The 14735-nt window shown below is 56.6% G+C and overlaps 1 protein-coding gene across 1 annotated transcript; it reads left to right on the plus strand.

Annotated features, from left to right (window-relative positions):
* Window positions 1-5996: 5996 nt before the first annotated feature.
* POLR2E (RNA polymerase II, I and III subunit E) lies at window positions 5997-13593 on the plus strand. Its single transcript, XM_082650948.1, has 7 exons — window positions 5997-6172; window positions 7921-8095; window positions 11544-11659; window positions 12093-12173; window positions 12617-12675; window positions 12781-12859; window positions 12986-13593. The coding sequence occupies exons 1-7, from the start codon at window positions 6116-6118 to the stop codon at window positions 13049-13051; spliced, it is 633 nt and encodes a 210-aa protein (XP_082507074.1). The 5' UTR covers window positions 5997-6115; the 3' UTR covers window positions 13052-13593.
* Window positions 13594-14735: the final 1142 nt, after the last annotated feature.

Consider the following 14735-nt stretch of genomic DNA (forward strand, 5'->3'; position numbering starts at 1 on the left):
GCCGAGCCGACCAATGGACGCGCGCCGGCGCGCCTTGCCTCCCTGCCCTAGGCCACGCCTTCCAGCGCCCTCATTGGTTGGATGCGTCGGCTCTGCAGACGCGTGCCGGCGCCAGCCAATACGGGGCCGGGGTGTGTTGGCGGCGGGGGGCGGCGGGAGGGGGGGGCGGCTGGGCGGGGCCGGGGCCCGACGGCGGTTTTCGTCACTGTGACTGCGCATGCTCATCGGCGGGCGGGTGGCAACGTAGACGCCAGCGGTGCGGAGAAGGCTTGCGGACAGTTATCTGCACTGAGGGATGCCCGACAACTTGAGATACTACTGGAAACCCGTGGCGGGGGGGGGAGGGGTGGGTGGGCTGGCTCGAACTCTCAGAAAACTCGCTCCAGCTCATTGAAAACTGTTTTTTGGGGGTTTTTTTTGCGGTACGCGGGCCTCTCCCGTTGCGGAGCACAGGCTCCGGACGCGCAGGCTCAGCGGCCATGGCTCACGGGCCCAGCCGCTCCGCGGCACGTGGGATCATCCCAGACCGGGGCACGAACCTGTGTCCCCTGCATCGGCAGGCGGACTCTCAACCACTGCGCCACCAGGGAAGCCCGTGGTTTTTGTTTTTAATGTAAATAAAACCACGCTGGTTGTCGGAGAACCCCCCACTCGGGCTGCGGTGTCGCTGCGAGGGCCTGGGGGTCACCTAAGGCGACAGCCCCGGACGGCGGCGTCCCTGCTGCAGGGTGCGCCGTCAGCACAGAGCCGAGTGTCGCCGCCCTTGGACACCGCCGCCTTAGCTGCTTGTATAAGTGACACGTGAGCCCTGGGGAGGGCCGTTAGCAATTTACCCTGTGGTCCCGCCCCCCTTTCTCCTGGAGGACGCGCAGGTGTGTGCTTAGCAAGGAAAGCGCCAGCCCAGAGGGATCTGTTGTCATTTGCAACGTGACACAGCGTGCAGTTCGGGATGGGGCTCCCGCTGGCTTGGTTCCAAGCTCATTTCCACTCGAGGCTCAGGCGTTTGGCCACTGCCCAGACCCACCCCATTCTCGGGACCTGAGTCACAGAATTCCACACCGGCCTGGCTGCCCCCACCCCCAGCCGTAGCTGGACGTTGACCTGCGGCCAGGAGGGTGTTGTGCTGCCCGTGAACTTCTCTCTCTCCTTCTTGGACCCTCCCGGTGAACGTTTCTGCAGAGACTTTGGGGGCAGGACTTTCGGGGCTGGGGTCCTTTGGGGGAGAAAACGAGCCCCCTCCCTCTGCCCCAACCCAGGCCAACCCAGGGCTTAGATGGCCGAGTTTGGTGGCAAAGGGGACAGGATCCCCGGGACCAGGTTGCTACATTCCTTCCTTGCCCAATAGCCTTCACGTGCTTCTCCCTCTCAGCCTGGTCACGAGGGGCCGGCGACTTCTGAAGTCGTTTCTTGGCTGGGAGCTCCCATTATCTCAACTGGGTGCCTCACTTCTCAGGAAACCCCCTCCTCACTTCCGCCCCCTGGCAGCACTGGGTGTCAGGCCACCCTGGTGAGTCTGAGTGGCCCTTGGGAAGCCTCAGCTGTTCCCAGTTTCCCTTCAGCTGGTATCTGAAACTTTGTCGTGAAGATGGCCACCGGCTTGCTATTTACTTGAGGGTTTCCAGAAAAACAGCTCAGGGCGACCTTCCCTCCCCTTGGAGCCCACCGAGGGGGAGAGATGGAGCAAGGCCTCAGCCCATTCCTGACTTCAGGCCAGTTAAAATAAGAGCAGAACTGGGCAGGATGAGCTGCCCACTGTGGTCCCACTTGCTCTGAGGTTTGTGCCTGGGTTTCACCGCTTTTCCACACTTTCCCCACTTTACAGAGGAGCAGTGGAATCCTGGGGAAGTCTCAAGGCTCCAGCGAGGCTCCCCTGTGGTGACCAAAGTGCCTGTGTCCCCCAGTGGGGACGCTGAGTTGCTTACCAACCAGAGGCCTTTCCGGAACCAGCGCCTGATTTCTTCTTAGAAAAAAAAATGTTTTTAATTGAGTTAAAATCCACATAACATAAATTCACCATTTTAACCAAAGTGTACAATTAAGTCATTTCTAGTATATTCACAACATTGTGGAACCATCACCACTATCTAATTCTGGAACATTCTCATCACCCCAGAAAGAAACCCCGTCTGCATTTGTAGTCAACCCCCCAGCCCCTGGCCCCCACCGTCTACTTCCTGTCTCTATGAATTTGACTTCTCTAGGGACCTCATATGAGTGGAATCAGACAGTACTTCACTTTCTGTGACTGGCTTATATCATTCAGCACCCCAAAAAGTAACCCCCTGTCCCCATTACCAGTCTCCTCCAGCCCCCTCCCCCAGCCCCTGACAGCCATGAATCCACTCTTTGTGGATTTGCCTGTTCTAGACGTTTCACATCATGTACTGTGTGGCCTCTTGCGTCTGGTGTCTCTCACTGAACATCACGTCTTCAGGGTTCATCCACGTTGTAGTGTGAGTCAGTGCTTCTCTCCTTTTCATGCGGAGTAATATCCTATTATATGAATGGACCATATTGCGTTTATCCATTTGTCCATTGATGGGTTGTTCCACCTTTTGGCTTTGTAACGCTGTACAAGTTTTTGTGTGGGCATATGTGTTCATTTCTGCTGGGTATGCACCTCAGAGTGGAACTTCCGGGTCACATGGTAACTCTGTGTAACTATCTGAGGATCTGCCAGACTTTCCCACAGCCACTGGTCCATCTCACATCCCCACTCAGGAGTGTGAGGGTAGTGGCCTGATTTTTTTTTTTCTGATTTCTTTTTTGTTTAAACATTTATTTTATTGAAGTATAGTTGATTTACAAAGTTGTGTTAATTTCTGCTGTACAGCAAAGTGATTCAGTTATACATATATAACTTTTTTTTTAAATGTTATTTATTTTATTTATTTATTTATGGCTGCATTGGGTCCTGGTTGGTGTGCGCGGGTTTTCTCTAGTTGTGGCGAGCGGGGGCTACTCTTCGTTGCGGTGTGTGGGCTTCTCAGTGCAGTGGCTTCTCTTGTTGCGGAGCACGGGCTCTAGTAGTGCCCGAGCCGGGCACTGAATGTGGTCAAGGAAGTTTCCAGCAAAAACCCAAAGGGTGAGAGGGTAGGAGCCGTGGGGATGTCTGGAGGAAAGTGTATCAGGCAGGGGTGCAGTGTGTGCAAAGGCCCTGAAGCTGGACCTTGCCTGGTTGTGTTGGCAGCAAGGAGGCCGGTGGTGGGGGAGGGGTGGGAGAAGAGGTCAGAGGTCAGGTGGGGCAGATCCTGGGAGGCCTTGCTGGTTGGGTTGAAAAGTTCAGGTTTGCAGCCATTTTCAGTATATCCGCGGGGCAGAAGCAGGGAGACCAGGGAGGGGGCTGAGGAAGACCGTTCTGGCCAGAGATAGGTATGGCTCCAAGGGAAGGGTGAGCAGCGGGCAGGTCCAGGGTGTCCGGAGGGCAGTGCCCACAGGATCTGCAGGTGGACAGGACGTGGAGATGAGAGATGCAGAGGCGGGCAGAGGAGGGAGAGCGACTGGGGTGGGAAGGTGTGGGGCGGCTCGGGAGGGGGTCTTGGACGTGGTCAGCTTGGGGTTCCCAGGGGACCCTAAGGGGAGACATCCAGGGGGCAGTGGGATACAAGTCTGGAACTCGGGATGAGCTTGGAGTGGAGACAGACGTGGGTGTTGTGGGTGTACAGTGGAGACAGGAGCTGGGAGCCTGGATGAGATCACTGAGCAGATCGGAGGCTAGGCGCGAGGCTTGCCTACCTTGTTCAGAGGCCGGGAGGAGGGGAGGAAAGAGCAGAAGGTAGAGGGGTGTGGCCACCTCGGCTCCAGTCCTGACTGTGTGACCCGGGCACATTACTTAACCTCTCTGTGCCTCGATGTCCCCCCCCAACTTGTAGAACAGGGACAAGAACAGCGCCCACTGCATAGGTACGTGGCTGATGATTGCAGCGCTGGCAATACTTAAGTGCTTCTTAAATAGAATAGAGGGACTTCCCTGGCAGTGCAGTGGTTAAGAATCTGCCTGCCAACACAGGGACACAGGTTCGAGCAACTAAGCCCGTGCACCCCATCTGCTGAGCCTGAGCTCTAGAGCCCGTGAGCCACAAATACTGAAGCCCGTGCGTCTAGAGCCCATGCTCCGCAGCAAGAGAAGCCACCACAATGAGAAGCCCACGCACTGCAACAAGAGTAGCCCCCGCTCGCCGCAACTAGAGAAAGCCCAGGCACAGCAACAAGACCCAACACAACCAAATATAAATAAGTAAATAAACATTAAAAAAAAATAGAGGGTGGGTGGAAGCCAGGTGTCCAGGAGCCCAGTGAAGCAGCTGTTGGAAGGAGGAGGGACAGAGCAGCCGTCAAAGCAGATCTGAGGATTGAGCAGGGGATTGGCCAAGGGGACACTGTTTGTGACCGCAGAGGGCAGATCCAAGGATGGGGCCCAGCTGGGGGAGGCATTTATGAGAGGAAAGATATTGGAGATGTGGATGTAGCAGGGGGAACAGGGAGAGGGTCCAGAGTGGGTTTAAGACAGGACAAAGGGTGTCTGCCTAGGTGATGGGCAAATCTGGGTGGGGGAGGGGGCAGAACTGCTGGAGGATCCAGAGGGTGGCCTAGATGGTAAGGGCGGAGGGCCCAGGTGCGAGTGACAGGGGACATTAGGTACCCTTGCTGTTCTTGGGGGCAGGGAAGAGAGAGGAGAAAGGGCTCACAGTAGCAGGCGGGCCCAACCCCAAGGCCCATGACTCAGAATCCTGCCTGTGACCGTGTGACCTCAGCAACAGCACATGGAGTGTTAACTTTCTCCTTGGAACCTCGCCACCATGCAGCCCAACTGGCAGAGCCCAAGGTTCAGAAATCAGGCCACTGGGCTTCCCTGGTGGCGCAGTGGTTAAGAATCCCGCCAGTGCAGGGGACACGGGTTCGAGCCCTGGTCTGGGAAGATCCCACATGCCACGGAGTAACTAAGCCCGTGCGCCACAACTACTGAGCCTGCATGCCACAACTACTGAATTCTTTTTTTCTTGTTTTTCTTGTTTTTTTCTGGCCGAGCGGCTTGTGGGATCTTAGTTTCCCCCACCAGGGATTAAACCTGGGCCCTCGGCACTGAAAGCACGGAGTCCTAACTACTGGACCACCAGGGAATTCCCTTCCCTGACCACATTTGGGACTGCAAACCTCCCGTCTCCCTCAGCCTGGTATATTTCTTCTTCCACAGCATTGTCACCTTCTAACATACTTTATCATTTACTTATTATGTTCACTGTTTCTGTCCTGTCTCTCCCTGGCATGTAAGGATGCTTGGCCTGTTTTGTTCACTGTCCCTGTAGTTGCTCATTAAACATTGAATCATTGAATGAATGCATTACTGAATGAGAAGTTACCAATGCAGAGGCACTGGGCTCGGCAGGCGTGGGCAAACCTCCTGTACGAACTCGGGGGCAGGGGCAGATGCGGACTGTAAAAACATGCAGTCTTGGGGGCTGTGGGGTATCCAGGCAGGGGCTGGGCTGGGGCTCACGGGACAGGAGAGGGAGAAGACAGAGGTGGAAGCATTTCATAAGCACCAGGAACTATTCCAAGCTCCTCCCAAGTACGACCATCTCCTTAGATCCCCAGCTAACCCTCTAAAATGGGGACACTTTATTTCCATTGTACAGAGGGGAAATTGAGCCTCGGGGGCATTAAGTTGTACGTAGCCCTGAGCCAACTGAGAAAACCCCCCACAATTGGACGCACAAACACTCATGGAGCGCCTCTTAGGCCGCCCGACGGTCCCCGGGAGCTGAGCAGACCCCTGAGCCAGTCAAGGCCTCAGTTTCCCCGCCCACACTTGGCCTCTGTTCTCTGGATTCTAAACGGCCCTCCCAGACCAGCATTGAGCGGAAACTACAACTCCCGAGGGGCCTTGCGGTCAAAGCCTCGCGAGAACTTCCGAGGCGCGGGTGGCGGTGCTGGTCGCACGCTTCTCGCGCAGCCAACCGTCGCTTTAGTAAGGCTCGGGCTGCCTTTGGCGCTGCCGCTCCCGAAGGTCGCTTCATTCAGGCATTCGCCGGCGACAGCCCTGCAAGGTGAGGGCGACGTGAGGGGGCCTGACCGGGGCTCGGCGCAGGCGCAGTGAGTGCAAGTGGCGGCAGCCATGGACGACGAGGAGGAGACGTACCGGCTGTGGAAAATCCGCAAGACCATCATGCAGGTGAGCAGCGCGCTTGGGGAACGCGGTGAGAACGAGCCTCGCTCCCCCAGGCGAGACGGGCACGCAGCAGCCGGAGCGCGGACGGCGGGTGCGAGGCCCGGAGGTAGAAATGAGCCTCCCCACCCCCGGCCGCGCGGCTGGAGCGGAGGGGTCGGGCTCAGGCTGGGCCCCCGGGGCGGGGGTTTGCGGGGGACGGAGTCGCGAGTCCAAGAGCCCCCCGGGAGGGGGTCAGGGTCTCGCTCGAGCTGGAGAAAGGGAGGACGGCAGACGCTAGGCCGGCGCGTGTTTGTGTCCATGGAAGGTTCTGATGTTACCTGCCGGGGTTCTTGAATTCGTTAATCAGTAGAAATTGATAGCAGGCCAGACGAGAAATTTAAGCCAGGCTTTATTGGAGTTTGTGCTGCAGCGTGAAGTAGCGAAAACAAGCAACAGGTGCCGTTGCTCCAAGGAGGACGAGTTGGTGTCTTAAATGGGGTGAGGGTGGGGACGGGTCCAGGGGTCAGGCCGGAGGGGTGGCTTGGAGGGGTCTGCCCACCCCCTTGGTGGTGCTGTGTGCAGGGATCATGCCCAGTACCCTGCTTTTGCTCCCGGCTCCTCAGAAGTGGCAGTTAGGTTCTTGGCCTTTTGTTTGTTTGTTTGTTTTTTTGTTTTGCGGTACGTGGGCCTCTCACTGCTGGGGCCTCTCCCTCCGGACGCTCAGGCTCAGCGGCCATGGCTCACGGGCCCAGACGCTCCGCGGCATGTGGGATCTTCCCGGACCGGAGCACGAACCCGTGTCTCCTGCATCGGCAGACGGACTCTCAACCACTGCGCCACCAGGGGAAGCCCTTATGGTTTTTGTTGTTGTTGTTTCTCGGCCTTTTTATATCTTGGTCCTTGTTTGCCCGAACTGCGCATGTGCATAGTTATTTCTAGTCCCTTAGATATAGTTTCTGGGTGTTTTGTTGCTGGAGGAGACATTTGCCCAGGTGCAAGGGCTACAGCGAAAGGTCCCAGGTCCCAGACTGCCTTATCGGCACCACCTCAAGTGCATATCGCAGAATCCCGGGGTCGTGGGGGTGGAAGGAACCCTGGTGGGCTTGTCTGACCGCTGTCTGGTGGCTACTTAGATGTCCCAGCCACCAACTTTGAATTACTCGGGCCGGGGCCGGGTCATACCAGCGTTCTCTGTGTGCCTCGTTCTTTAATCCACCCCGTGGGAGGGGACCAGTGTGATGCCACGGAGGCTTGCGGCCTTGATCAAGAGCACCCACTCTCCTGGGAATCCTGCTGGGCTAAGGCCGGGTGGTGGCCCCCAGCCTCTCTGCCACTTTGCAAAGCTGCCCAAAGACAGGGCCGGAGCAACTGTGCTTCTGGCTGACAGTGTCAGGGGTCCCTGGGAGAGGAGACCCAGGGCTCTGGAGGGAGACTTGGCCGAGGAAAGTGGGTGCGGGCAGGGCTGGGCTGGGTAGCGATTCCAACCTTCCTTTCTTTGTCTGGGTCCTCATCTAGTGCACGCACTCAGAGCCCCAGTTTCTGAGGCAGGACCTAGAACTGCTGACCCTCAGGTCTTTGCCTGGTTTTCCAACCACCGTCTGCCCAGCCAGCCGTCCCTGTCTGCCCCAGACCCTGGGGCCTGGCTCTGCATTCAACAGCCCTCCTCACGTCCCAGCTCTGTCCCGGTCTCCTCCGCAGTGGCTTCGCCTACCCCAAGCTCTTGCTGCCGTCCCCCCTCCGCCCTGGGGTCACCTGGTCCTTTCTCTTTGCAGCTGTGCCACGATCGTGGCTACCTGGTGACCCAGGACGAGCTGGACCAGACGCTGGAGGAGTTCAAGGCCCAGTTTGGGGACAAGCCCAGTGAAGGGAGGCCTCGGCGCACAGACCTCACGGTGCTGGTGGCCCACAACGATGACCCCACTGACCAGATGTTCGTCTTCTTCCCAGGTGAGGGGCAGCTCAGGGCCAGCTCTTAGCAGCCACCTGCCTTGTGACCCAGAGTCTGCCTGCTCTCATCCTTCTGCCCCCTCGCCCTCCTCGCTGTGGGGACTCCTTTTCCAGCTTCCTCTTCTTGGTCACCTTCCCCATTCTCTCTTCCTCAACCCTTTTCTCTGACCAAGGTTATCACAGGCCTCCCAGCTGGGCCCCTGGGTCCTCCCTGCCCTCACCCGTCAGCCCAGCTTCTGCTCCCAGCGCTTGCCCTTCCTGCGCTGCTGCAGGACTCCTGCCCTGTCTCGTCCCTGCCGGTTCCCCCCTCGCCTGCCTGGTCAGTGTCCATCCATCGTCCCTGGTGACCGAGCTCAAGTGCCTCCTCTTTGGGAACCCCCTCTGAGCCCTGGGTTGAGTGAAGACAACCCCCCCAGCACCAAGGGTGTCCCAGGACCCCTGTGTTCCTCTGTCTTTGCACGTCCTACACTGAGGCAGCCTGGCTCTAGAGCCCCAAAGGTTAGGGGGCCTTGTTGGGTCATGAGCACCTTGGGGGCCTACCCCAGCGCCGTGAATCAGAGGGGTGGGCAGAAAATGCTCGTTCAACAGACCCAGGTGGCACTTTTTAAAAAAATTCATTTTATTGAGGTACAGTTGATTTACAATGTTGTGTTAATTTCTGCCGTACAGCAAAGTGACTGAGTTATAAATATATATACATACATATATATATATGTTCTTTTTCATATTCTATTTTACTATGGTGTAATCCCAGGATACTGAATATAGTTCTCTATGCTGTATAGTAGGACCTTGTTTATCCATCTTACAAATGATAGTTTGTATTTGCTAACCCCAAACTCCCAATCCATCCCTCCCCCAGCCCCCTCCCCCTTGGCATCCACACATCTGTTCTCTATGTCTGGGAGTCTCTTTCTGTTTTGTAAATAAGCTCATTTGTATCATCTTTTTAGATTCCATATATAAGTGATATATGATATTTGTCTTTCTTTTTCTGACTTACTTGGCATAGTTTGGTAATCTCTAGGTCCATCCATGTTGCTGCAAATGGCAGTATTTCATTCTTTTTGATGGCTGAGTAGTATTCCATGGTATATATGTACCACATCTTCTTTATCCATTCATCTGGACATTTAGGTTGTTTGCATGTCTCGGCAATGGTGAATGGTGCTGTTGTGAACACTGGGGTGCATGTATCTTTTTGAATTATAGTTTTGTCTGGATATATGCCCAGGAGTGGGCTTGTTGGGTCATATGGCAACACTGTTTTTAGTTGGTTTTTTTTGTTTGTTTGTTTTTAAGATTTGTTTGTTTATTTATTTATTTATGGCTGCGTCGGGTCTTAGTTGCAGCATGTGGGATCTTCATTGAGGCATGCGGGATCTTCAGTTGCAGTGCACAGGCTCTTCAGTGCGGCACGTGGGCTTCTCTCTAGTTGTGGCATGCGGGTTTTCTTTTCTGTAGTTGTGACATGCAGGGTCCAGGGCACGTGGGCTCTGTAGTTGTGGCATGTAGGCTACAGAGTGCTCTGTGGCACTGTGGTTTGCGGCACGCAGGCTCTCTAGCTAAGGTGCGTGAGGCCTCTGTTGTGGCGCACGGGTTTAGTTGCCCCACGGCATGTGGGATCTTGGTCCCCTGACTGGAGATCAAACCCACGTTCTCTGCATTGGAAGGTAGATTCTTAACCACTGGACCACCAGGGAAGTCCCCTCATGTTTTGCATTTAAATCTTCGAGCCATTTTGAGTTTATTTTTGTATATGATGTGAGGGAGTGTCTAACTTCATGGATTTACATGTGGCTGTCCAGCTTTCCCAACACCACTTGCTGAAGAGACTGTCTTTTCCCCAGTGTACATTCTTGCTTCCTTTGTCGAAGATTAATTGACCGTAGCTATGTGGGTTTATTTCTGGGTTCTCTATTCTGTTCCATTGATCCATGTCTGTTTATGTGTCAATACCATGCTGTTTTGAAAACTGTAGCTTTGTAGTATTATTGTAAGTTTGGGTGAGTTATGCCTCCTGCTTTTTTCTTTTTCCTGAGGATTGCTTTGGCAATTCTGGGTCTTCTATGGTTCCATGTAAATTTTAAGAGTATTTGTTCCAGTTCTGTGAAAAATGTCATGGGTAATTTGTGCTGGGTTTTAGCTGCGGATCCACGAATTGCTTTTTTTATGTTGAGATATATTCCCTCTATACCCACTTTCATAAGAATTTTTATCATGAATGGATGCTGAATTTTATCAAATGCTTTTTCTGCATCTGTTGAGACAGTCGTGTGGTTTTTGTCTTTCCTTTCGTTGATGTGGTGTATCACATTGATTTGCATATATTGAAGCATCCTTGTGACCCTGGGATGAATCTAGGTGGCACTTTTAAGAAGAGTGTCCCTTGTGTGTGAAACGTATTTATTGTAGACTTTGGTGCCTAAGCACGTGCCTCCCGTGGTGCCATCTCGGGGGTGGGGCCACCTCACTTCCTGGTCTTTACTGACAGTGGGGGTGTCCTGCTGTCTCAGATGGGCCGTGGCACAGGGTTGAGGTCCCTGCCTGTGTTAATTTGCACGGCTGCTATAACAAAACCCCACAGACCAGGGGCATAAACAGACAGTGCTTCTCTCCCAGTGCTGGGGGCCTCTTCACTGGTGTGTAGACCTCTGTCTTCTCCCTGTGTCCTCACGTGCTCGTCCCTTCCTGTGTGTCTGTGTCCTGATCTCTTAAGGACCCCAGCCTCACAACCTTGTGTTACCGTAATTACTTTTTTAAAGACCCCATTTCCAAACACAGTCTCATTCTGAGGTTCCTGGGGGTCAGGACTCCAACAGAGGGACTTCGGGGACAGGGCACTGCCGGTCGGTGGAGTGGGGTGTGAGGAGAATGGCGAGAGGCAGCGGACGTGCTGCACGCGGACTCCGGGGCTGCCCCAGCCGCCAACCTGCTGGGCTACTAGGGTCCAGCGTTCTCTCGTGTCAGGCCCCAGGCCCCGCGTGCTGCCGAGACCGTGAGGACCCCCGGTGCTGGCAGCGAGGAGCTGGGTGGGCTGTCTCTGTGCTGGGACCGTGCTCCCCGGGTCATCTTGCCTCCACTCAACTCTGAACACTCCAGCCCTTGTCTCGTGGGCCCCTGGACTAAACAAACTGCTTAGTCTGGGACTTCCCGAACCTCAGAACCGCTGAGGCACTGCGCAGACCCAGGCTCCCAGACCCCACTTCCAGAAAGAGGTCCCTTAGGTCCGGGGCCCAGGGCACCTTTCAGCTCCCACGTGACATGCAGGCAGCCAGCACCCCGTTCTGGGACTGGCAGCCGGATTCTCACTCTGCAAACAGGAGGCCGAGGCCCCAGTGGGGGAGCGGCGCTGCAGCGCCTTGGCAGGGGTGGGCTAGAACCCACGTGCCGGGCAGAGGGCGGGGGGGGTGCGGCCAGCGTCCACCAGCCTGTACTTGGTCTGCAGAGGAGCCCAAGGTGGGCATCAAGACCATCAAGGTGTACTGCCAGCGGATGCAGGAGGAGAACATCACGCGGGCCCTCATTGTGGTACAGCAGGGCATGACACCCTCCGCCAAGCAGGTGGGTGCCCGCTGCCTCTGGTCCCCGGCTGTGGGTTGGACTGGCCTAAGTGGAGGCTGGTGGTTGGGATGGGCAGCTGGCGAGCACCTTTGTCCCCGTGTGAACAAGGGGACACAGGCTGTGGGGTCCAGGGAGGGGTTGCTGCACCAGCTCCCGGCAACCGTGGGAGCATTTTGACAGACGGGCCCTCACCCTTTTTGCAATGAGACCGAGGCCTCGGTAATGTGCTGAATGCCTGGGAGGGGCAGGGTGGGCCTCTCCCCAAGTGGAAACCCTACCCACTGAGGTGGGTTTTCCTGATGTGTGACGCAGGACCCGCGCAGCTTCCCGGGTGCCAGCTGCCTGCGAGGAAGGGCGTGGTGGGTGGGCCCGGGGCCAGCGTAGGGGGCGGGTGGCCGCCTCAGCTGTGCCTGAGGGTCGGTGTCTCTTCCAGTCCCTGGTCGACATGGCCCCCAAGTACATCCTGGAGCAGTTTCTGCAGCAGGAGCTGCTCATCAACATCACGGAGCATGAGGTAGGGGTGGAGGATGAGACTGGAGACCCGCCTCCTGCCCCCCAGGCCCCTCACCTGTTCGGGGTTGGCGGACATCCAGGTCTTGGGGAGGCGAGTCCGGGAGCCCCTTCATGGTGGAAAAAAGGTGGGCCGGGGTCTCAGTGTGTGGCCCTTGGGCCAGGAGCAGCTGGGGCCTTGCTAGGAGGGCAGGTTCCCAGGCCCACCCAGCCTGCAGAGTCAGGAGCTTGGGGTGGGTGGAATCTGCATGTCCCCAGGAGCCTCGGAGCTCCGGGATTGTGCCCTGCGGCCCATCTGCATGTCTAGGGGTGTAGGCTCTAGGACCCCCGTCCCAGTGTGGAGTCAGGACTTGTGCAGATGCCTGGGGCCCCCACGCTGCACCCCTCCTCTGGAGGGCCTGTGGGGTCTGTCGCAGCCCTGTGGAGACCCAGGTTCTCTTCTCACAGCTGGTCCCAGAGCACGTTGTCATGACCAAGGAGGAGGTGACGGAGTTGCTGGCCCGGTAGTATCCTTTCTGGCCCCCGGCCGGGCCCGGCTCCTCTCCCCTACAGCTCTTCCCACAACGCCCCCAGTCAGTCCAGCAAGACCTTTTCCCTGACCTGCTTCTCAGTAAACTCCGAGAGAACCAGCTGCCCAGGATCCAGGCGGGAGACCCCGTGGCACGTTACTTTGGGATAAAGCGAGGGCAGGTGAGAAGCCCCTCCCAGGGAGGAGCTGGGCCCACCTCCAGCCCCCTTCAGAGCCCAGGCTTCTGAGCAGGGCAGGAGAGACCCCGGGTCCCGGGAGCCAGCCCACCTGCTTTCCTGCCTCTGCAGGTGGTGAAGATCATCCGGCCCAGCGAGACTGCAGGCAGGTACATCACCTACCGGCTGGTGCAGTAGCGGCCCGACAGACAGACGAGGCGAGAGGGCGCCGAGGGCCGGGTGTGGGCGGCCGTCCCAGCCCTGTGAGTGAGCCCCGCCTGTTACGTGCTCTGGAGGGAGCTCACATCCAGCCTGTGCGCCCAGCTCATGCGACAGACAGGTCACACTGCTGGCTGCCCCCTCTCTCTCGGCAAGTCCCCCGGGGGATGGAAAAATGGGCTGTGACGACCCACCAGGCTGGGATTGTGGTGGCTGGCTGCCCGGGGGAGTCCGCTCCTCCTGGGAACCTTGCCTCTGCTCCCCTGGGCCACAGGGCGGCCCGCCTTGGGCCTGCCTTTCCTGGCCTGAGGGTCCCCGTGGCCTCTCCTGGGCTCTTGGACGCTGAGCCCCACCCTGGATCCCACCTGATGGTGCTTTGGGAGGGGACAGGATACCGCCCGGGCTTCTGTCGCCGTGTCCCCCACACAGTGGCCCTGATGCTGCTTGTCTGGGTGCTCCGAGGGCAGCGGGGAGTGAGACCGATTGCTACGGAATGCTGGATATCTTAACGAATTAAAAATATCTTGAGTAAATAAGTTCACTTGTCTGAAAGACCAAGGCGGAATGTCTACCCGGTTTGCTGTGAGCAGCCTTGCGCGGGCTTCTGTCCCCTCAGCGGGGTCTCGGCCCACTTCCCCCTGGTGGAGCTGTGAGGGAGGGGCTCCAGTGCCGCCTTCAGCTTTGCTTCTTGGTGCTTTTCTTGCATAGAAGTTTGGGATCAAACTACCCCCTTTTCCCTCTACTAATTTCAGAGGCCTCCTACCCAGGCTAAGCGCAGTTGTCTGTGTTTTTGTTTAATAGCTTCATTGAAGTACGATTTATATACCATACAGTTCACCCATTTAAAGTGTATGGTTCCATGATTCTTAGTATATGCACAATCGGGCACCCGTCACCACAGTCAATTTTGGAACATTCCACCCTTCTAAAAACAAAGCCTGTCCCTGTCAGCAGTCCCCCCCCCTGCCCCCAGCCCCTGACAGCCACGAATCTGTGTCTGTGGATCTGCCTGTTCTGGACGTTTCCCATCAGTGGAATCACACACCGTGGGTCCTTCTGTGTCTGGCTTCTCTTATGGAGCATCGTGTTCTCACGGTTTGTCCACGTTGTAGGAGTGTCGGGGCTTCACCCCTTTTCACGGCCGAGTGATGCTCCTGTGTGTGGAGGGACACGTGTTCATTCTTCAGTTGATGGACTGTTTCCATTTGTTGGTGACTGTGCGTCATGTTGCTGTGGGCGTCCAGGTACGAGGTGGTGTGGTTGTGTTTATTTCTCTGGCTGTGGGTGTGCCTCGGAGTAGAATTGCTGGGTCCTGCAGAAGCTCTTGTTTCCTTTGGAGAGACAGGCTGTCTCCGCCGCGGCTGCCCCGGTTCCTGTTCGCGTCTCCACCTCCTCCCCAAATCGTGGCCGGGGGTGAGTCGCTGTGGTTCAGATTCACTTGCCTGATGCTGAGGGTGGTGAGCACCTTTCCCCGGCTCGCCGGCCACCCGCCGGTCATCTCGGAGATGTGTCTGTGCACAGGTCCTTTGCCCCTTGTTTAACTGGGTTGTCTCTGCTGAGTTTTAGGGGTTCTTTATATATTCTAGGCTCGGGTCCCTTATTAGATATACGCTTTACAAAAATGTTTTCCCACCTTTTGTATTTCTTAGCTAGCCCCTTGTAG

The sequence above is a fragment of the Grampus griseus genome (genome assembly GCF_964374135.1).
Source record: "Grampus griseus genome assembly, chromosome: 3".
Taxonomy (NCBI): domain Eukaryota; kingdom Metazoa; phylum Chordata; class Mammalia; order Artiodactyla; family Delphinidae; genus Grampus; species Grampus griseus.

What these genes read in the sequence shown, in the direction of transcription:
- POLR2E (XM_082650948.1), top strand. Translation starts at nt 6,116, where the DNA reads ATGGACGACGAGGAGGAGACGTACCGGCTGTGGAAAATCCGCAAGACC. An exon ending in GATGTTCGTCTTCTTCCCAG is followed by an intron (nt 8,096 to 11,543) that starts GTGAGGGGCAGC and finishes CTTGGTCTGCAG; the next exon opens with AGGAGCCCAAGGTGGGCATC. An exon ending in TGACACCCTCCGCCAAGCAG is followed by an intron (nt 11,660 to 12,092) that starts GTGGGTGCCCGC and finishes TGTCTCTTCCAG; the next exon opens with TCCCTGGTCGACATGGCCCC.